General features: G+C 38.7%; 1 protein-coding gene across 1 annotated transcript in view; it reads left to right on the top strand.

Annotated features, from left to right (window-relative positions):
* Positions 1–5,567: 5,567 nt before the first annotated feature.
* pde1ca (phosphodiesterase 1C, calmodulin-dependent a) overlaps positions 5,568–24,464 on the top strand; it is a 174,521-nt gene continuing 155,624 nt past the window's right edge. The window contains exons 1-2 of the mRNA XM_042332134.1: positions 5,568–5,720; positions 8,137–8,163. Coding sequence (XP_042188068.1) covers positions 5,620–5,720; positions 8,137–8,163 — 128 coding nt within the window. The 5' untranslated portion in view covers positions 5,568–5,619. The remainder of the gene's footprint in view (positions 5,721–8,136; positions 8,164–24,464) is intronic.

Genomic DNA, 24,464 nt, shown 5'->3' with positions numbered 1-24,464 from the left:
CAAGCTAATTCTCTAATTATTATTCTCTTTCAAAATAATTAATGGACTCACTTGTCAACGATATTGGCAAAGTGTCAATTTTGATCAGATGATTTCACTTATTACCAAAATCTATCAACGTTTGTCTGGGAAAAGGAAAAATGTGATTTCAATAACATACAGAAATAAATTGACACGTCTGGGATACAGTAAGGAGACCTGGACAATTATTGTAGGAAAATAAATCTGTTACTCTTGAGAAGGGGCAGAGGTGAGCAACAATAATAATTCTTTGGTATTGGGTATTAGAAATTCATCTATGAGAAATGTTTATGAAAATTGTTCTTAACTGTATTTTCAATGAAGAAACAGGAATCATCAAGTTGACCTAGTTGAATTTTGATGGATTACAAAAAGAATTGTCAAAAGTTTTGCTTCCAAAATACACACTCACTACACTTTATAGTAAATCCTGTAAAGTGCTTAGACACATTTCAACAACGTGATAAGAAGCTATGCCAAATGTAAAGAATCTTATATAAATTGATCCCGATAATGCTCACAGTGCCTGATGGGTTGAAATATCAGATACAACTCTATGTGTTTCTGGAAAGAGAAGCGATTGAGAGATATACTAAAATAGCAAGGGTTGAGAATTGAAAAGGGATAGACTTGTTAGGCTTAATGGGATATTTCTGGTTCTTAAAATATCTTGTTCTGGAACCATCTCCATTGACCTACAACAGGCACAGTCACTACGCTTTACCGGAAATTCTGTGAAGCCTTTTGAGATGGCCTTCTGATTTGAAAAGCACCTTTATCAAATGGTAAGATTTTTAAAATTTCCTTTATGCTAATGCACTCACGCACACCAAGTATTCAAATAATGTTATTGTAATTGTCACATTCAGCTCCTAGTGCAGGACTATGAAATTGTAGAAGACTGATGTCGGACACAGGGCTGTTTCAGAAGAAGGCCCTTTGATATATTTCCAAAATATCCGTCAATACAGCATCAAGCTGTTTTATAAATGAGTACAGGATCCTGGCCATAACCACCATTCTTGGTGAGATGTCTCAGCTATTGATGATCCTTTGTGTAAATAAATATTTCCCAGTGTTGGTCTTAAAATTGCCCTTTATAACCAGGAACCTGCTCCCTCCAAACTAGCTATTTTAAGACAAAATCCATGCTGCATACTTGATTTATTTCTACTACTATTTAGTATGCTGGCATTAATTCAGAACTTATCTTGACTGAAAGTATCTTGCAGCTGATTTATACAACATTGGATGAGAGAAGTGGACACTCAGTGCATTGAGGAGCAGGTGAGGAATGTCAAGTTAAGTTTGCTAACTCAGGTTCTGAGCAATGAGTTTGATTCCTCAATAATGCATGAGACAATAAATGGTTCCTGTGTTGATTAAATGTGTTTGCCAAGGGCTGTGGTTTAATCAAAACGCAAGAATTTTTTTTGTGCTGAGAATACTCTGGAGGAGCTGGTATTATTGCTACTTTTGGTTTTATTGTGTGGTACAGTCACATTTATCTGTGATGCCTTATCTCAAATAACTGCCTCTCAGATCTTGCATTCATGCATGACACTTTCGGTTGGTTTCAGAAGGCACAATCAAACCACTCCCTATTAATCTTCCGAAGAGTGATTTCACAAATTGTGGTTTTGTGTGGAAAATAAGTAATCATCGTTCACACCAATTTTTTTTCTGAAGAGATGGGCTTATGATTGATTCACAGATTGATTTGCTCATCATCAGGCAATCAACACAACTTGATTGACAGCCGTCAAGTCAACTGACTTAGAAGGCATGATTACTGCCAAAGAATCAATGTGTATGGTGTGATAGCATCAGGATTCACACCCAGATTCCCTTAGTTTTGAGTATTGGATTAAGGGAGGGGTAAGTCCCCAAGCAGAGCCTCAGTAATCCTTGACTGGGCACCAAAACAAGCAGATAAGGAACTTCATTGACAACCTGTCAATCAGTCTCTATCCTCTCTTGGTAAAGTGTGGCATGCAAGAAAGGAAAAACAATGCATGAGAAAAAGGAATGCAGAAGAAAATTTGGGCCACCACCATTCAAGTGTTCTCTAGCTCCCAATTCTCCATCATTGTGTGCCCACTACTCAATGCAGACAAACACATCTCTTGTTTCTGCTCTTCCCTTGTTTCTTTGACACTTGAAGAGGCAATCTTGCACCAAATCATTTTGGAATTATTTTCTGCATCAATTTAACATTAATTTCAACTGATATCTTGTGAATCCCATTCCCTGCGGAGCTTCTCAATTATTTGACTAAACTCATTTAATCTTTTTCCGATGTCAATTGCCAGTATTAATTCCTTGCCATGGAATCTGAAGTTTTCACCAAATATTTGTTAGGTTAAAGTAATTTCTTCGATGACCATCTGATGCCTCCTTAATGGTAATGGCATCTGTATTTCCAGGGGATGACCACCAAAGGCATGGTCAAAAAGAAAGGTCTTGAGATGGACCTTGAATTTGTCAAGGATTCAAGATCCGTGAATCAAATGCAAGGATTATTATTATTATTGTTATTATTTAAATCTAGCTGGAAGAATTGTATCTTGATTGCTAGAAGTTAATTTAGAAATTTGTTTTAAAAATTAAAAGTTAAATCATTACTCCAGTTGCTGGGAATGAAAGTCAAGGGCCCCTCACTTGATCAAATTCCTACACTCCTGAAATGTGGAAAAGACTGGAGGAGAAATCATTATCTAAAAGTGGGGTTCAGACTCCGAAGATGTCAAGAGGGATAAATTTTAATAGCATTTTCCACCCCTTAGTTATCTCCAGGTTTAATTCAGGAACAGAATGTGTTCACAAATACCATAATTTTTCCCTCTGAATGTTTTCCCACATGTTGACTGCTTTCGTATTTGTCTGAAAGCATGTCATGTGCATAGAAATGCTTTCTGTGACTACAACAAGCTATACAGATGCTGGATCTTCCCTATGGGACAATATTAAATTAGACCTTCATGCTTTCTCAAGAAATTGACTGACTCATTACGCACGGTAACTTGAAGCTGAAGACAGGATCTGTATTATGACTTGAATAAGGGCTGTTCTTCAACTACACATCATTTATTCTCATATTGCCACTATAGTAAGAAATATTATGCTGTCTGTTCTCAAGTGTCATATATCAATGGGAGGAAACAAAGTAGAATACCTTATTTTATCATATTGTGAAAGAAGTCCCATATTTTCCTGCCTTTGTTGCTGCTGTATGAAAAAAAATCATAATGCACTGAAGGTTGTGATAAGGCAAAAATGTAATGCATTGTGGTGACTCCTCCATGATGTAAATACTTTGGTATGGCTCAGTCTGTAGCAAGCTTGCCTTTGGGTCAGAAGGTTCACATGATTAGGGTGACACTCCAGTGGGGAAGTGCTGGGTTGTCTCTCTGTTCATGCAGCCATTAAAAATCATATGAGCTATTTGAAAAAGGGGGATACATTTCTAGCACTGCCTGGCCAGGTTAATTGGTCATCATCTCATGGGATCTCATTGACACAATTGGGTGCTGCATTTGCCTACAGACTTTGCCTACAGTAAGCAGTTGCAAAATGATGTGATATGCTTTTGATACACAGTACGATATATTTTGTATTGTGACTATGTATTTTGTAGGCGAATGCAGCAGCCAATTTACGCACAGTATCTAAGTTTTCCTTTGTTCTGGAACATTAAAGCCAGAATATCCCGACAAGATATGATGTTTGAAATGCTGACAACATTGATTGACAGGGTATTCGAGGTAGAATATTCATTTCCCAATATCTTATCACACTCTCTTTCAGGCACATCATTCACGATACATTCTGACAAATCACGAAGCTGCCACATTGCAGTTGGTGGTGCTGAACAGATGTGTTCCCTGAACCCAGAAATAACAGCACAGTTTCCCCACCTGACCCATATGCCCACGCAGGAATGGTGATAACTGATTTAAAATGCATTGGCAGCTTCTCAAGGTTTGCATTCTTGAGATATTTTAACTGAAGCTGTTAAAAGATTCATGTAAGTAAATATTTTTTGTGTGAGGAGGATCATAAAATCATCGTACAGTATCCTCTGAAATGGAAAATGATCTAATTGCAATACTTCCAAAATACATCAACTTGCTTTTCAATTGTATTTGTAAATGCATGGTAATTTAGAAGCAAATATTCATTCATTTTTATTTGCATTTGTTCATTTGCTGAAAAACATAACACATCATGGACAATTACTTTAAGCCAGTGTGAAACTAATCCCAGAATCAACAAAACAAACTGGAAATAGGTTCTGTACTAAAATGGGATTTTACAATATGCTGTGTAATGACTTCAAAGAAGTGCGAATACCGGAGACTTATTGAAGCAGGAACGTGGCAAAAGATACTCAAACACCAATCTCATGGTGATTTGCAAGAATAAAGTTAGGAAGTTGCATTTCACCCACAAAATACACAGTCAATTCACTTTACAGTATATTCTGTGAAACACTTTGAATGGTCTCAATGACACGATAAGGGTCATTTATTATAAGGATTATTATTATATTATATATTATAAGCCTCAGTGTCGATAGACTTCAGGAATAACTTCAGCTCTGTACACAGACAATGAAGCTGAATCTGAAGTGTCTTGAGTCTGCAATTCAACTGCCATCGGTCACTTGATTAAATCTGAGTTTTAATGCAAGTTTATTTTTGCAGATGCGATCCTACTAGAATTCACTGCATTCAAACCACTTTCCAAATCTATCATATTGCGGTGTGCAGTGCACGACTTCACGACAGCTGCGGTTCTCGATCAGATATTTAGCTTTGCTTGGAAATGTTTCCCCAGCGCAGACAGTTTCCTTTCCATCGTGGACTTGCTTGCCTTGTCCTTGTTGAAAGAAATGTCAGCCTCCAGCTGACATTTACACCTTTTAGCATCTCTCTGCAGTACTCAACACCTCCTAGTACTTTGTTGTGCATTTCTGTGCTCAAGGCGCACTCGAGGTCGGTGGAGATAGATAGATAGATGCCTGTGTTGTAAGAAGTGACTTGTCTTTGACATATTTTCCCTTGAAATAAATGCAACCGCCTCCTGCAAGTGTTGTGCGAGACGCCCAGACTGACTGGATATCAGGACTCTGCTCTGTGAGTGAATGGCTGTGAGGGCAGTCCCGGGGGGGGGGGGGGGGGGGGCAGCGAGAGGGAGGGTTAATGATCAAAAAGGCACGGACGTGAGTGTGGGACAAAATGATCTGAGAGGAGAGAAAACGGGATGAAGCGGCGCATGTGCCACCCCTCCCCTCTCATTCAGACACCAGAGCAGCTTCAACTGTCAGATGGCTTTGTGTTAAAGAGACCTTCAGCTGGTTTTGCTGAGTGCAGGCTTGGCTTATCACAAATATCTGCAGTGGCTTTCAATCTGCAGATCAGCCGCTAATCCTCTGCAGCCCCCACCGGGCAATGACAGGCTGCCAGAGAGAGCTGCCCTCCCAGTGCGCCCGGAGCCTCGGCATTGCCGTGCAGCCGCTCCGCAACATGTTATAGCCGCTTCCTCACAGAGCTGAAGCTTCAATACGTCTCGTCCCGGACCCAGGAGTTTTAAGCCATGGAATCGCCCACTAAGGAGATTGAAGAGTTTGAGAGCAACTCTCTCAAGTACTTACAACCTGAACAAATTGAGAAAATATGGTTACGACTCAGAGGATTGTAAGTATAACCCCTTTTTTTAAAAAAAAACACAAAAAATCCGGATATCGCGTTCCTTTCGTTTTCCTCCAACATCAAATGTTGCATTTCACTTCATTGTTCAACTATAACGTTTTCTCTAAAAATTAAAACTCCATCTATTTTACCAGGGTCTATAATGTCTCGCATGTGATTAGTTTGTATCAAACTTTTTTTTTGCCCCTCCAGGACTCGCTGCGAGTGAGATCTGCAAAGCTGTTGTTTGATTTGACTTATCACACACTCTGACACGTTGCTTCTCACTTAATAAGTTGTGCCGAGGGCTTTCGTGACATTTCTGATCACAGGTTTATTGTGGTGTCCGCTTTGGTTGCGGATTATCTCGATGCCCACATTGTGCTTGTGGTGGCATTTAAAAGTAATCCACGCTCTTCTGCTGGTGCTGACCATTCCACAGGGAATGGAAATCCTTTCCCGGGAACTGATAAATGCCACGGATCAGACATCGGGTGAGAGAAATAACTCTTTTTGTAAAAAAACAAAAACACAGCACCTCCAGAACTACACGATCAGGTCACTTTTAATGCACAATACCACCTCGTCTCCCGGCTGCTGTTTAACTGGTGCGCCTTTCCAGCCATGATTTACCATTTTAATTGTATCCTTTTCTCCATGTCCCTCCTGCCTCCCAGATGTTCCTCTGTCGGAACGGGTTGCACATCCCGATTTCCAGTCTCTCACGTGAACCCAGTTGGCAGGAGCTGGGACCTTGCCCCTGCTTCCCTCTCCTCCTTTTCCATCCTTTTTTTTAATAACGTGGCCGAGGGCTGTGAAATCGTTGTGCGTAAAGATTCAAAGCTTTGCGTTTCAGCAACACGCCAGCTATCTAGGACAGGGGGGGGAATGCAGCAGGCTGATAGATTTATTGCAGCTTAGGGCAAGGTGCAGATCTGTTTTGTGACTTTGCATGTGGTGCAAGCTGGCTTGATGTCATTCCAGCCCATGTTTCCTCCATCAAAGTTTAATCCTGGATATGAGTGATGAATCCTGCAGAGCCATTGCACTGTGTCACTAATCACCAGCTTCCAACTGAACTGGACAGCTGCCATTTGACTGAACACAATTTCAGGGAATGTTAATATCGTACTCTATAGCTCCCAATGGTAAACTAAACACACTGCTATATTTTTGCCAGTGAATTACTTTACCTCTGTTTTTTTAGTAATGCTAGAAAAAAATTCTCCATGTAGGATATAATGCTTTAAACCTCAATGAAATGTGGGGGGAAATTTTCGTGGCTTCCATTCATTGTCAGTGGTAAAAATAAGAGCTTTTATAATAATTACAATCCTTACATTTGAAATAGCGTTTTGTCAGTCATTGAGACATCTCAAAGTGCTTCACAGGATACGTTGTAAAGTGGAGTGACTGTGTATTTTGTGGGCGAAATACATTTTATGAAACAGTCACCTACAAAACAACAACTTGCATTTATACAACTGCCTTTACATGGGTATTGTTTTAGAGCGCTTGAACACACAATTACTAAATTTATAGTACATCCTTTGAAGGCTTTGAGATGCCTTCTACATTTAAAAGGCGTTATATCAAATGTAAGGATTATTATTATAAATATTGGAAACTTTCAACATAGAAGTGGCCATTCAGCCCCTGGCATCTGTTGCAGTGCTGTGTTTTTCTAAGTCACCCTTTATTATTAATCTTACTTTCCAGCTCTCTATGATAGACCTTAGTTTTTTTTACTTCTCTTAATGTATTTGATTAAGGGTTTTAGTTTTTATATAATATAATAATAATAATCCTTGCATTTGATATAGCCCTTTTCACGTCGGGAGGACGTCCCAAAGCACTTCACAGAACACACTGTAAAGTGAATTGACTGTATATTTGTGGGCGAACGTGGCAGCCAATTGCGCGCAGCAATGTCCCACAAACAGTCATAGATTGAAAATGACCAATTTAATATTGTTTTTGGTTTTTGGAGGGATTATTATTAGGAGTGTGGAGTAAGGAAACTTGCCCAAGGTTTCGCCCTGCCTGGAATTGAACTCAGGTCTCTCACTTGCAAAGCGAGTGCTCTAACCACTGAGCTACAGGACTCCACTTTTACTTAGCTTAATGAAATGCTGGCAGAGTAATACGTGTAGCTCAGTATTGATGGGGTCCCCACAGTCCAGGATTGTGAAGCACAACACCAATTCTGGCTTGTATGTATTACATTATGTATTTAATAAATGCCTGGTAGAGTAGAACAGGAGCTGGACAAACAGAGGGGAAATCACGTCTAAGTGGAACATTTTTCATTAATTTTCCCCATAACTGCTCCAATGAGTATCTTTCTAATGATTGTATGATAAAGTGGGTAATTCATTAAAATTCCACTCTCCTCTGATTTATGTTTCTCTTCTTCCCACAGGAGAAAATACAAGAAAACCTCTCAGAGGTAAGAAGCATTTGACAGAGATTCTAGAACTTGAAGGCTACCTCAACCTCTCACTGGCTTTTTCCTCAAAGTCGAGTAAAAACAGGTCCATCTCTGTGAACCCAGTCAGAAGCTTTCTGTAAGATGCGCTAGAAGGGAGCTGAGCTATTCAAAGCACTTCTTTGGCATTGGCATTCTCCCTTATATTTCATCGCTGAGCACAATGCAACTCAACATAAAATGCTGCCTTTCCCCTCAGCAAGCCCTGCCTGTTTGCTTTTCAGATTGTGATGAGGAAAAGCTTTTGTGGTTTGATTAACAGATCAGTTAAAACCTGAAGATCGTATACTGAAGGTTGCCTATACAGGTTCTGAGACGCTCTGTGCTCTGCGTAATCTCATTTTATTTGCTCTCTAATACCGGCTACTCCCATGCTGTAATTATTTCCAGCATTTTCATTAGAAAATCAAACACACAATTTCCATAACATAAAGTGCTCAGGGAATTTGATACTAATGTGTTTCTTAAAAAAATGATGATCTAAAAATTACATTTTAAACTCTAGTTCCTAAGAAAACACATCAGAGTGAAAAATGCAGTATCTGATACATTATCACAACACATACTGATGTTTAGAAGGCAATTTAATGCACCTGCTTATACATTCATAGAAAGCACACCCCACAGAAACAGTCCATTCAGTCTGCCTGGTGTTTATGCACCACATGAGTGCCTGTCCCATATCCTGGCTTTTCCCCATATCCCTCAATGTTATTCTCTCTTAACAACATGTCCAGTGTGTTTTTGAATGTATTCGTGGTTGCTCTCCGAACAACTAACTTTGGCAGTTCCACTTCCCACCCACTCCCACAACTCTGTGCGAAAACATTTTTCCCAATCTCCGTTCTGGACCACCTAGTTCTGATTCTAAATCTATGTCCTCTGTTCTAGACCTTCAAACACCAGAAACAATCTTTCCCTTTCCACCCTATCTAAGCCTCCCATTATGTTATATACTTCTATCATATTCCCTCTCAGCCTTCTGAGCCTCAACTAAAAAAGCCCCAGTTGATCAAGCCATTCCCTATACCTACATTTCCTCATTCCAGGCAACATCCCAGTGAATCTCTGTACCATCTCCAGCACTTGTAACATAACCATCCTAACCTGTAGTATAATAAAGTTAACATCATTGACATGATATGGAATAAAACAAAGGTAGATAATACACTTTTAAAAATGTACGTTCTTTATATTTTGCATAGAAATTGGATTGTTTTCTGTTACAAAAGACTGTTGAAATGTTGCATTAGAACAGGTTATTTCAAACATTCCCTGAAATGTAATAACTCAGTAATCTTTATTTAACACACAACAATCAATGGTTTCATGCTCAGTGACTACACAGCACTAAATAAATCTTGTTATACTATATTCTGCACAATGTTCTACATGTCCATGGAATTTTTGAGCCCATTCAGCAAATCTCAAATAAGAGAAGATCATATTTTCCAGTTGTTTACAATCCCTATGGCCCTACACCAACTGTGCAGATTCCAAATGCATCATTTTCTCAATGACAGTCAATCATTAGAATTTATCATCTGTAGCTCTTTGCCCTTAGAGGGGAAAGGCAAGAAACCGTGTGCCGAAGTTTCCCAGAAATTCTCAGGGGCGGTGAATGTAAAATAAAAGGCCATCAATCCTTTCAATAGAAAATCAATACGTTTCCATCCCCGTGGCAATGCCCTGCTCCCTATTGGAAGTTACATTGTGAGTAATTAGCAAATGATTTCTCACTAAGCTTGGTCACACAAGACTCTCCTGCCCCAGTTTTGTCATAGTTTCCCTCCACACATCCGTAAAAGATTACCCATCAGAGTTAGGTTACACAATAAACTTCACATAAGTCGTACCACTTTGGACCATACATTGAATATGACATATGCAAACTACGAGTTATGTGAAATTTATAAATAATAGGACATTCAATGGGACTTGGCAGATGTATGACTTAGGTGATTATACAATTTATTATTATCTTCATTTAACATACAAGTTTTACTGTAGTTACAGAAAAATATCAGATAGCCCTGTCTCCAGATCCTTTAGATCTATTTATCAGTAATGTAGTGGGTGACAGACTCTCTTTAAAGTTGAAGATAATAATAATAATTATTAAGTTTTAATAATAATCCTTGCATTTGGTATAGCGCAGTTCAAGTCGGGAAGGTGACCCAAAGTGCTTTGCAGGATATACTATAAACTGTAGTGACTGTATTTATTGTGTGCGAATACATCAGGATTTTGAACTCACATAGCCTATGTTGACACTCCAATGCAGTTCTGGGAGTGTACTGTATTATTGGAGGTGGCGTACTTCAGACGAGATGTTAAACCGAGCCCCCGTCTGCCTGATCAAGTGGCGTTAAAGATCCCATGGCACTATTCAAAAAGAGAAGGGAATTTCTTCCAGTGTCCTGGCCAACAAACCCCAAAATAATATTGGTCATTCACTTCATGGGTGTGTGTGGGACAGTGCTGTGTGCAAATGTGGAGTCCTGTAGCATAGTGGTTAGAGTACTCGCCTCGCAAGCGAGAGGATATGGGTTCGATTGCTGGGCAGGGCGAAACCTTAGGCAAGTTTCCTTACTCCACATGCCTCTGTTCATCAAGCGGTAAGTAGGAATCCTGTTGTTTTCTAATTGTTTTTCCGGGGGTAATAATCCCTTCAAGGTTTTTTAGAAATAATAATAATTCGGTCACTCAATCCACAACTGTTTGTGGGACGCTGCTGTACGCAATTAGCTGCCGGTTTCACCCACAAAATATACAGTCAATTCACTTCACAGTATATTCATTGAAGCGCTTTGAGATGTCTGGAAGAGAGGATAAGATGGTAAATCAAATGCAAGGATTATTATTATTATAAATTGGCTGCCACATTTTGTCCATAAAATACACATCAAAGGATATCGCTTTGAGAAGTCTTCCTGATGTGTAAAGCTTTATATCAAATCTAAGGATTATTATTAATGTTAGTTAGTGAGTGGCACGCTCTCAGTAATGAGTGTCAGTTACAAAGCATCTTTAAAATTCGGGAGATTATCTCAAAATACTTCACAGGATTTACTGTAAAGTGCAGTGATTGTTTCTGTAGTCGAACATATTTTTTAGGGAAAAATGATGGTTACTGACTGATGTTCTCTGCATAATGTGCGTGATGTTAGTTACTGAGCAATATTATAATATAATTCCATATTCTCTCTGTAATGGGTTGTTTTTTAGATAGGGGTGTTCAACCACAGAAGTCATTGAATATGATACTTCCAGGACCAGAATGTCCAACAGTGTGATAATTATTACATCACACACCACCTTTCCACCCTCCTCCCCTAGGAAAAACCTTCTGGTATGCGTGTACGGGGACTGTAAAATGAGATAAAGTGGATGGAATATCTAAACATTTAAACCAAAATGTTTTGTTAGCTCCTTTAACAAATTTATTTATAGACTTCAAGAAAGGTGAAACCAGCAGTATTTCCAATGGGGCTACTTTGTGCTCTGTGTGCTTTGTGTAACATTTTGTTACAGCGGTCCGAGATGTTACTCTGTGAAGGACCACTATATAAATGAAAGTTGTTGTTTGTTGATGTGGGATATACAGTATACAGTAGTCAAGTTTGTGCATTTGTTCTTGTTCATTCATAAATAATGATAATTTAAATTTAACAATACAGTTTAAATTTAACAATACGGTTTTCAAAAAAATGTTTTATTGTCATGTTATTTACACTTTAAAATTGTATTGAAGTTGTATATAAGTGGGCAGGATGAAATTTTTGGAACTTCCTGAACGAAAGATAGTATTGAGCCCACATTAATGAATGTGATGATGCTACATTGAGTGCACAAGCAGAAAATCCCTCCCATTGTGTCAAATATTGAATTGCACAATTTTATATTACAATTAATAACTTGGTGGCATTTTGACTTAAATGAATGCTATTTCTGTTGCTTGACAAGCAAAACAAATTATTAATTTGTTTAATAAATGTTGGTTTTGCATGAATGTTCAGTACAGGAATTGCCAGCAACAAGAACGTTTACAGTTAATCTTAAAGTGTCAGACAAAATATAAGAAATGAATTGGGTAGAATGGACAAACCTGAGAAAGTGCTTCAGAAGAGCAAAACCTAAATGGCTTTTGCCAATCACTACACTTCACAGTAAATTAATCCCTTTGAGTAAATGAAGCAGTTTGAGATGCCTTGCTGATGTAAAAGGTACTATATTTACTGCAAGGTTTATTATTTTATTTAAGGAATAGTTCCTATTGCAGTCTTGCAACAACATTGATATTATCCACATATAATGGAATATTCCCAACACTGGAAAGAAATACCACCTGGGGCTAAAGTTACTCTTTTTTTTGTATTTCAAAACTTGCAGAATTTAGCAGATAGTTGAATTCAATCGTAACTTTGAAACTGATGTTCTCAAATCACTGACAGGAAACCAACTTCAAAATCAGATCAATTTGCCCAAATCAGAAGAATTTGCCAAATTCTGGGTGCTCTAAAATGCTAAGAAAATAGAGTAAATTTAGACCATGGGTGGAATTTCTACTCCCAAAAGAGAACAAAGTGAAAGATTCTACACTTAATGACGAAAATTAGAATTTCATTGTCTTTAATACTGTGGCCACCAACGTTTTCAACAACCCTGGCAGTCCAAAGTATAAACAAGTAAGAATAGCATAGTCTACTTCAAGTTCAATCTTTCTCTCTGGTTCTGTCAATTTTAGTTCTCTTCTCATATAGGCAAACCTGTCTTCAACAACCTCTCAAGCGATTGGGCCAATGTGGCCTTTATATTAGAGTGGCCTTGGAGTAAATGTTCATTGGCGTGTGAACACAAACTGAAGGGGCTGTTCTATGGTGTTTCTTAACAGAGGGTTGTTGCTGAATGGAGGTGGTTGCTTAAACAGGTTTGAGGGTATACCTAATCTTTATTTTTATTTATTTATTGTACAGTACCTTCAATAATAAGGTGCCAGAACTAGAACAGTGCTCCCAATCTCCTCCTTGCTATTTTGTTCCCTAAAATAAAGCCATTTTCCTTTGATGGCCTTTTCTACCTGCACTGATAATTGAAGATCTTGTGTTTGCTCCCTAGATCTCTCTGTTCTTCCACGTCATTAGGAGTAGTACCATATTAGGTGAATTTCCTTTCTTTGTTCTTTTCCCCAAAATATATTACTTCCCATTTCATAACATTAAACTGTATTTGCTCACGCTGCTGTGCAGTTTACTGCATTCTTCCTTTCTATTTGCCATGCCCTCAATTTGGTACCAACAATCTTAGAAGTTGTACCTTCTGTAGCTAATTCCTAATGATAAAGATTGAAAACAGTAGACATCTCAGAACAGAATATAAGATTGTTCAAAATTCTGGAAATTTCTTAATTCAACCTCAATTTGGAAACAAATTTTCTGGTATTCCTTTCAAAATTACTGGCTTCTAAATTAAGACTGAATTTAAGAATTTCCTACAATTATGTGCATTCTTTACAAGATGGAAATTGTAATCACTGATATTCCCTCTGCCCTTCGTCTAAATTAATTGAGTTCAGCAACATAGGCAAGTGAACAGTGTTGCCATTCCAAATATTGTACATCAGCTGATTTTCCCAAGGGTGACATTTTTAACAACACTATATAGAGGCATGTACAAAAAGATTGTGAATGGCGTCTATTTTCACCCCTCCTGACCCGGCTTCTTGTCCCCTGTCCTATCTGTCCCACCGTTCAGCCATTCTGTCCCCACTCTCTGGAACTTCAACTGGAGCCCCTCCAACTCAGGTGCTTTCTCACCTCATTCATGGTCTATCTCTTCGAAAATGTTTCTCGTCATCTTTCCCCTCTCTGCTCGCTTCAACTTCCACCGAAAGGTCGGGTTCTCTGCCAAGCAATGTCAAGCTCTTTAAGATGTCCTCCCAATGTGAAAGGCTCTATATAAATGTAAACTCTAGTGGAATTGTATCTTAAAGGTAACTTGTCATCTTGTTATCTGGTATTTCTGGTGTTGCAAAGTGATACATAAAGTTTGCTAAAACCTTGGCTGTCGAAACATTTCACTCCACATGATGCATTTATCAGCAGCTGTGTGAATGTCTCACCTGTGTGTAGGTCTTCTTCAAAATAATCCTCATTAACATTTAAAGGATTCTTCTGTTAATTTTAGCTGTGCATTCTTTCTTTTAAAAGAGAGCAAATGGCTCATTTTGGTCCAGCCGTTTAAGGGAATTAAACTAATATGTTGCATTTGACATGGCAAGATTGTTGAAGTACCTATGTGTGAGTGTGCATCTATTGCTATTAATTTCACTCCCTATCTTTGATGAGCTCAACAACTCTGCTAGGAAATTCTACGCAATGTTTAATGAGCAACTTATTGGCGATGGATAGTCTAAGGGTATAGTATCATCTATGCATTTATAAACAGCTCTCGCATTCACCTATGTAATACATTAGTGCTGATGACTCTGCATAGGAGTTTGGGGTAAAGGTGCCTGAGCAGGAAGGGTGCAAAGATCGAACAATATAGATTTGAGGACTGAATATTCTGTGTTTTGCTCAATTGCCTTTGGGATTCAGAGAGAGTCTAAATTGAACTTTCTGTCAGGAGATGTACAGGGGTTGGAGTGAAGCCGATGAATATTGAGGATTTGTATGAATGGGCTTTTTGGGATGAATGCCCATACCCAAAGGTAAAATTTGAGAGGTGTGATGTGATAATTAACAAAGTTGGAAGAATCGAATTTTTATATTGTGTAGTTCTTTATAGTATTTGGAATCTCCCACAGAAAACATAATGTTTACAGCCCAGAAGACCATTCAGTTCCCCATGGCTGTGCTGGTATCAGCTCCCCCACTGGAGCTATCGACTCTATCTCCATTCCGTTCTCTTTCCCAGTATCCCTTTAGCAGTATACCTTTTCTCAACCAAATGTATTTTTATTTATGATGATGATCCAAGGGAATGGGGATACTTATCCTTCCCTGTATGGATGGTAACCCCAGGCACTTTCTGGGTAGGTCAGGTTACAGTGATGAATTACAGAACTGAACTGCCCTTTTAATATAACAGCCTCAGCTGAATAAAAAATGTCTTGCATAATTGCCCCCCTCTCCGCCCCACCCCCCATACACACACACCATCATATTAAGCATTTTCCAGTTTCCATCCCAATCTCTTTGAAATCATCCACTGAATTATGTCCAATAAATGTCAGCTAAACAGTCTAGCAGTCCTATATCCTGCCAGCCCAGGTTCTTGGGTTGTTTTGTAGCTTTAATTGGCAGATGTTCTTCGACATTTGAAAGGAGTTGGTCCGAGAAGTTGCCCCACATGAAGGTTGCTATATAATGCATGTTGTTGTTATTGTTATTATTGGGCTTCATTTTGCCTTCTGATATAGTATATCTCTTGGATTCAAAGAAATGGCTCACTACATTTCCATCCCAGGATATGTGGTTTCTCGTCTGTTAGTTTGTTTGCTAGGAAACAACAACAAAAAAAATTTGCATTTATATACCGCCCTTCACGCAGGGTAGCGACCCAGAGCGGGTGACAGTGTCAGAGCACGACGCCGAGCCAGATAGAGTTGCTCAGGGTGAAATCTGAACCGCAGGACTGTTAATTTGTCTTCCAACCTAATTTCCCCCACCCCATCCTCCTAAAAAAAAATAAGATTTGAACGTTAACTTAGATGGTATGCATGGTTCTTTTAGTAGACAGCTTGTGTTTACACCGTTTCTCTCCAGGACAAAGCTCCAAAGAGTAAGACCCAGGAGCAGAACACACCAGGTTTCACTCAGTTGAAATTGATGTACGAGTGCTTTCTATTACCTTAGTTTGCAGTAACCATCTGGGAAATCATGACTTACCATGCAAATGGAAAACCACAAAATCTGTGTTTCTTGCACACTGAGGCAAATCATGAGCTAATATGGTTAGCACTGCGGAAAGGACAGAGCAGATGCCCAGTTATTGTATTTCCTGCTCCTTGAGTTCTCCTTGAGAACCAAAATATAAGCATCCTCAAAGCACATGGCCCTCCCTGACTGTCATTCATTTTCTTTTCTATTTATTGTAGAGTTTTACTAATCTCTATGTCACACTCAACACAATTGTGCCCAAACACGAGCAATGACCTGGGCAGCCATTTCCTCATCAGCCTCTGAAGAGAGCCATTGGAAACCTGATAGAAATCCTCATGGTGCCTCTTAATTTGATCAGTTTTCTGGCTAAATTAAATTAAAATGTTTGATTGCAGTGTTTAAATTAAAGTTTTGGTAATGTGTCAGGCTAGCTCAGTTGTTAATGTGACTTGAAACTACAAGCTTTTGACAGAGAAGCAGTTCTCTGTCAAAAGCTTGTAGTTTCAAGTCACATTTCAGGACTTGGGGGTCACAGTCCAGGGTGACACTTCAATCTAATACTGGCATTGCAGCAGGTGCACTGCATTGACAAACGTTCTGTGTTTTTGGCTGAATTGTTGAATTGAGGTTCCATCTGCTTGTTCAGGTGGACGGGTAGATCCCAGTGTATTATTCAAAAAGAAAAGGGAATGTCTCCCGATGTCCTGGCTGGCAATCCTCCAGTTAAATTTACCATTCACTTCATAACGGTTTGTGAGATTTTGCTTTGTCAAAATTGGCCAACATTTCTGCCTACAATTATATATTCACTTTGCCTCATAGCAAATACTTGTGAAGCGCTTTGTAAAATTTCAACGTTATAGATGCTATATCAAATGCAAGTTTTTTTTATATATTGGAAAGTCACTTTCTATCTCAGCTGGATAGGTTCAGACTCTTATTATCTTTTCAATCAAGTATTGGCTGAGCTGTCATCTTTACTCATATTTAGTGCTTTGATAGAAAGATTATAGTCACAAATGGTGCTTCTCAATTTGAAACCTAGTTATAATTGACATGTATATTATGTGTAGAAAGATGCAAGTTAGTATTATACAGAGTATCAACAAAGATGAGCTTTAGGGGCTGTGTAATAACTAACTGTAGGAATCCCAATTTAATCCATGAACTAGGATCACCTCATTATTAGCAAGCCAAAAGTCACAAGTTGATCATAAAGGTGTTTCTCACAAATAACACAAACAATATATTCTGTTATTATCCAATTTTTATTCTGTTTTTGCAACACTTATAAATTATGATACTTTTTAAGAAATCTCTTCAGAAGTAAATAAATCATTTTCTGCTCTGGGTTATTATTAAGTATCGATGACACACACTTAAGTGCAGTGTTGGTAACCTCTGCATTGTTAGATGTGACTCGTTTTTTGGACGAGACGTTAAACTGAGTACACGTCTGCCTGTTTAGGTGAATATTAAAAATCCCACGGACCTACTGGAATAGAGAAGGGAGATTGAGAAAAGAGTTTTCCGGCCGATGGATTAATTGATAATTCAACTCATGGCTACATGTGGGACATTGCTGCGTGCAAATAGCTGTTGTGCTTTTGCCTACACAAGCTGTCACTACTCTTAACAGTAATTGCTGTAAAGCACTTTGAAACATTTCAATGTAAATAGGGGATTATACAGACGGAATTTTATTTGTTCTTTCTTTCGTTATTTTTCTTTAATGTTTCCCTGACGTCAACTGCTGAAATAGCACGAGCTGCACAAGTCCAGCCTTTCACTCTGTTTTTTTTAAAAAGAGTTATATTTTTGTTTAAAAGCTGGCTCAGTTGCAACACTTTGAGTCAGAATGTTTTGGGTTCAAGCCTATTCAGGTGCACAATGAAGATCCATGGCACTATTTGAAAAGAGAAGGGTGTTTCTCCTGGGTCTTAGCCAAGAATCCTCCGAATAAAATTGGTTACTTTCATGGCTGTGCACAAATTGCAGGTTGCATTCACCTACAAAACAGTCACAACACTTTCTAGAATATCCTGTGAAGCGATTTGAGGCTTCCTCTTTGAACACTGCATCAAAGTAGGGATTATTATTATAAAAATGAATATTAAAAATGTAAGTCAATTTTAACACAGCCTAAAGCAAATAGGCAAACCTTAATTTCTAAACAAACAATAAATTTATATGCAGCAGAACCTGACCCCTTAGGATAGGAGATTACTTGGAACCTACTTTTAGGATAACAGGATCATAAGAGACGCTTGAAGGAAGAAGATCCCTCAGCCATTTTGATTTCATCCTTGCAGGATACATGTCATACTGTCTTCCCATTACAAAATCAAGCTTTTTTTTTAAAATGAGTTGAGTGGTCCTGGCTTCTATCGTACTTCTTAGTAATTCTTTCCAATAGTTAGTTGCCCTCTATGTAAAGAAATACTTATTTGCGTGGTGTCTCCCCTAAAATTGCTTCCACAACCCTGAACTTGTGTCTTCTTGCCTCCACATATCTGAAAGTATTATTATGGGTTTACTTTCTCAATCACATTTAACATCCTGTATACCTCTACAAGGTCTCCTTTGAGACATTATTTCAAAACTTAAGAAACCTAGCTCATCTAGTTATTCCTTGTATCTTATCCCCTCCACTGCGGAAACAGAACAATAATTTGCAAATTCCTGAGACCAATCCAATTTTTTTGTGCCACAAATGTTCCGTCCTCCTTTCCTGAAAGATACTTACCTGTGCTTGAGATATGATTTCATGGTTACTGTTATCTTGCTCCAGTGACCATTCTCCATGCATGTGTCCGATCAGTGAATAGTTGAGATCGGCTACCTTTGCACAATGGAGATTGAACTAGGAACCCATCTACATGACCACAATTGTACATTGGCCAGAGCCTTTGTTTAACCTGGGTGTTGAGGGACCCGGACAAATGTGTGATAAAGCACTAGCTAAATAATAGCCATAGTGTATTTAGTATTGAGGGTCACTGAGTCTAAAATGATATTTAAAATGTAATGACCACAATTTTGAATTCTAAGTTTTTTCTACATTGCTCTGATTTTGTTGCAAAAACAGAACATTGAACTGGCAGAGAAACTAAAGACAATGGAAAATAGGATTACTGTACAATGTAGACTTTTTGACAGATACTTTCCTCTAAGTGAGGTGTTGCAATTTAAGGCTAGAATTGATTTTAGTGAACCAATACAGTTAATTATCTGTCCCTGGTATAATAAACTGTGTTAAATAATGCACACCTTTATTGGGGTGAAAAGGCAATGTTGCTTGAGAGATTTGAAATAGCGAGTTTAGTTTGTTATGAAACGTTGCTGGGTAGAAGTTCCACGTGGGTTTAGATTTACTTTATCAGTTCAAAGGGTCCAGAATTTGACATATCCTTTAAAAAAGCCTTAATTTTTAAACCAATTTTTCATAAATTCTTTTAATTCTCACATTTGCTATAACAAATATTTGCAACATGTCAAAGCGCTTTTCAGGATTTTACTGTGATGTGTAGTGACTGTGTATTGTGAAGAAGCTGTAAGCTTGTCAGACAGTTTTCAGTGGCAAGCTATGTGGTTTTAGCTGGTTAGACTCCAACAGTACCCCATGACACACTCTGGAGCTGCCAAGCCTTGGCCCTGGCCAACCTATGCCTAATACTCGCCCCGAAGTTAGGTTAACTGGATGCGTCTCTTCAGGGAGATGGTACACATTTTAATTTCGATATTAGGTGACATACAATTGTGAAAACTCTCAATGTGGCTTGGGTACTCTTAAACATGCTGATTGGTTTCTGCATATTCCAGACCCAAAAATATTGTTGGTAATGCAGGATAGACTTTATTATTCAGGAGCGAGTTCTGTGGTCATACTTGCAGACTTAGTGGTGTTTATAATTAAATTCTTGGCCACTAAAGTCACTTTTCAATCATTTTATGCATTGTTGATCAGTGTAATAACAATTGTGATAAGCAGTGAGATATTCAATTCTGTTACTGCTGAAAAGACAATCTGTTTGGATGAGTGTTCTGCAGTTCCGTTTTGCATCTGGCGAGTTATACATTTTCCACAATGATATTTATGGCTATGTACTTTGCTTGTGTGACATTTGGTTAAGTAAATATATGTTTTTTTCTTCAAAACAAAACCTCTTGGTGTGCCAAGACCTTGATCCGCACTTTGAGACGTTTCGAAGACGTGATGAGACACTATATCAAATGCAAGGTTTATTATTATTATTATTATCATGTCCAGGCTTGACTACGCCAACCCTCTGCTCACCAAGTTTCCCAACTCTTCGCTCCACAAGCTGCAGAACTCTGCAGTTTGTGTCTTCTTCATACCACACTCCATGAGCATATCACCCACCATCCTTGCCCAGCTCCATGGGCTCCTCATCCTGCAGATTCAAGATCGTCATCCTCACTTTTAAATCCCTCCACGGTATTGCCTCACCCAGCTCTGTGACTCTCTAAAATTATACTAACCTGCCACCTCCCTCTGCTCTGCAGGCATTGGCCTGCTTCACGTCTGGTGCCCAGCCCACCCCACCACCGGCAATTATCTGCCCTCTACACTGACTTTGTCGATTTTTATCATTCTGATGCAGGAATTTCAGCCTTTCTGCCCCCACTCTCTGGAACTCCATCCCGCAGTCTCATCACCTCGTTCCTTCCCTCATCTTCTTCAAGGTCCATCTCAAGATGTGCAAGGTTCTATACAAATGCAATTTGTTGTTTTTGTGTTTATCGAAGAGAGTAATCTTAATGCTGAAGAACACATTTTCCACTGGAATCACTCGAGTATCGAGCACTCCCAGCTCAGAGAAAGTACAAATGCAAACTAAAGCTTCTTGTACTTTACCCTGACAATACTGTCTACAAGCAAAACCAAAGACAAGCAATCTGTAGTGCTTGCATTTTGCCACTTCCTGCATCAGTTGGGATGCTAGCCTGGCTCAGCTAGTAGTCCTCTTGCCTTGGAGTCAGAGTGTTGTGGGTTCAAGTCCTGCACCAGGACTATAGAATCATATGAAGCTGGCGCAAAGTGCAGATAACAGGAAAGTATAATCTGTGTGACCAGGAATACTCTTCTCTCCGGTTATTCCAGGAATCAGTAAATAGGCATTAGAACATGGAATGCTTTGCTGTGAATGGCTGGAGCTGGAGATCACACAGCATTTAAAAGGAAATCAGATAAACACTTGAAGAGGCATAGCTGAGGGAGAAGGACATAGAAGGGTATTGTAGAATGCTGTAGGTTCATGTAGACTTTAACACCGACTCAGACTAGTAGGCCCAAATAGCCTGTTTCCATGCTATAAGGTTTCATGTAATTCTAAGAGGTTTACTTTAAAAAGGTATGCGAAAAGAGCAGAGAATTGGGATAAAAGAATTTCCTGTTATCTTCATTCTGCATTGGGTACATTGTAGAATTCACAGTGAGTAGCTTGAACAACAACAACAAATTACATTTATATTATGCCTTTTATATCGGGAAGACCAATTAGCTTCATTGGAGTTCACTGATATAGCCTTGATGAACCTCATGACCTCTCCCATGGTATAATTTTCACGATTGCTTATTATACCCTTGTATATTTAGTATACAATAGGTTAACCAGCATAATTCTCTCCATTTTACAATGAGGTTCAGAGCTATTAAACAGATAATTAGCATGCCTTAGTAAGTCTGAGCTAAAAGTAATTGGTTTCTGAGAAGTATAACTCGTCGCACAAGCCAGTTTTCTTCACACATTGGAATAGCTTTGGTATCACTGAGAGCCTCCTGAGGTAGTTTCCGGTACAGTCAAAGACTCAGATTAGTTTTATGGCAGGGTTACCAAATTGAGACATTCAATCAGAATAAAATACCTAGGATTTGGGTTAAATAGGTAGCAAATATTTGCAGAGACACAGGTGTAAAATAATAGATGTTGGAACGAATATTTACCAACTATTTGAATATGATTAATTTAAGCAATCTGAGATGCTTTCTTATGTGAAGTGCACTGTATGAATGCAAATTGTTGTTGTTACTTAATGAAGGAAATTTCTATATATATCTTTAAGGTTATTCCCCATGTCCCCAATTGCCAATGTGGTAAGTTTTGTTTATTTCCCCTGTGCACTTGAAACTGACTGGTTCGATATAAAAGTGTACAGTTTTATGTTACGTCTTTAATCTTAGGTTATTTATCCTGTTATAATTTAGGATTTTTTGAGGGCGAATTAGTTAATTAATTATTGAATTAATTAATTCAGTGTAAAACTGCATGATTTACCAAACTGAGATAACTCTTATCTCACTTCACCAACGTACTCCCCTTGGTTATTCTTCTGATCCTTCTTCCCCCCCAAAAAAAAACAATAGTTTTTTTGGGAATGATGAAGCCCTTTTAAAAGTGGGATCATTTCCTTTCTGTGCTCACTTTATAAAGCCAGCCTTCATTTAACGTTTTCCTCCAGAGCTCATTTAATACACGGTCGATTCGCTTTATAATATATTCTGTGAAGCGCTTTAAGATGTCTTGCTATATCAAGTGCAAGGATTATTATTATTATTGAACAGATAATACATTGAACCTATTTACAGTCGGTTCCTAAGACAGCTTCTCGACTGATTAGATTACATTTATTTGCTAAATAAGAAACAAATGTTAGTATTGTTGTTTTCTCGTCACTGATGTTTTGTTGATTACGTTTTGCACCTGGAAGAATTGTTGATGAATATTTTGGCAAAAAAAATCGAAATATCGATCAATTCTGAAATACCATACTAGCCAGTTTATTGATAAATCTCTGGATTTTGTCCAGGAATTGAAGACTTGATCAAACTGAATATTTAAAACAATGAGGGAGATTTGCTGAGCTAGATAGGGATGGAAGGGAGCTGAAAAATAAAGTCAAAAGAATAGGACTTAAGGTGGGGAGAAAGAGGGCAAGACAAAGGTACTCTAGGATGGACTTCCAGAGAGAGGTGGAAGGATGTCTGAAAGCCATAAATCAAGAAATATTTAATCAAGAAAAACAACCAGATCAGTAGGGTTGCAGGAGGTCACAGCTGGGAGGACACACAATGGAACGTAGCTATGGAGGCTTTTGAAAGTGAGGACGGGGATAATGGAAGCAGGAGCTGAGTGGAAGTTTGGCAGGTCTGTCATCAACAATTCCTTGGATAATGTCTGACCTCACAGCTTAGCAACCAGAGTACTGAGATTTGAAGCACTCTGAGAGAGTATCCTTCATGAAGGGAGCTATTATGAATAAAAATTAATGTTGTTGTCAGAGGATAGACTCAATTCTGATATTCTATTGCCAGGCACATCACCTTGGATCTAGCTTAGCTCCAAGGAGACTTTGCTTGGCAAATGAACCAGGCTAATAATACTTAAATCAGTGCCAGCCAACCTATGGCCCACGGGTTGGGGCCGGTCCACTGGGCTGTCAAGAGTGCCCCGAATATTCGCACTAGTCTTGTTCAATTGGTACTGTGTTTGCAGGTTTTTCTTGATTTAATATTTCTTGATTTGTGGCATAAATGAAGAAATGTTCAAACAAGAACATTTATTTTGTTGGATGACCCAAAATATTGGCCACCACTGACCTAAATCTTTATCCAGCATTCACCGCGATCTGGTGCATGGGTGTGGAGGTTTGTGGGTTTCTGGTGAAGTTACCTGCCCGAGACTTCACCATGGTAACAGTGGCCCATTATAACAAACCATCACTGACTTCTGATGCAACTAAACTCCTATGAGCGAGGCAACATGTACATTATTTCTTAAACCTTGAGTAAAGCAAGAGAGATTTAGCAAAGGATAACTGTAAAGTCAAGCAAAAGGTGAACTAATTTCTTGAGCGAAGGATACAAACTGGGGGAAGATAGGATATTCACTTTTTTATAACTACTTCTAATAGTTTTTCTGTTCTGCTGTGGAAATGTGGAAAACCTGAGAAATGAGAAGATTGTTTGCTCGGGCGGAACATGAGAAACCGCTCATCAGGTGGTAGCAGAGGCAGCCAAGTTCTGGTACTAATAACTGCATCACATCACTGTGCACATCAGCCGTGGATGTAGACACAGAGACTTCAGCCTCAGAACAGCAGTAATTTAAAGCCCTTTACAATAGGCAGGCAACAATTAGTCTCATCATTGGCTACTAATTGGGTCGTGTTCACTGGTACAACGTGATTTGAGTCTGCAGAGTTGTGCCTCGGGCTCACGGGTGCGTTTCCTCTGCAACCAAATCTTCACTATGGTGGGGGGAGGAGGGGGAGTGAGTCCTGTGGTTCCAAGTTTACCCCTCAATCATTTATTTATTTACTAACCACAAACTGAAATAACTACAAATAAGCAAA

This window comes from Callorhinchus milii, unplaced genomic scaffold (genome assembly GCF_018977255.1).
Source record: "Callorhinchus milii isolate IMCB2004 unplaced genomic scaffold, IMCB_Cmil_1.0 Scaffold2, whole genome shotgun sequence".
In the NCBI taxonomy this organism is placed as follows: Eukaryota; Metazoa; Chordata; class Chondrichthyes; order Chimaeriformes; family Callorhinchidae; genus Callorhinchus; species Callorhinchus milii.
Note: the sequence above shows the minus strand (reverse complement) of the source record. Positions and strands in the feature narration are given on the sequence as shown.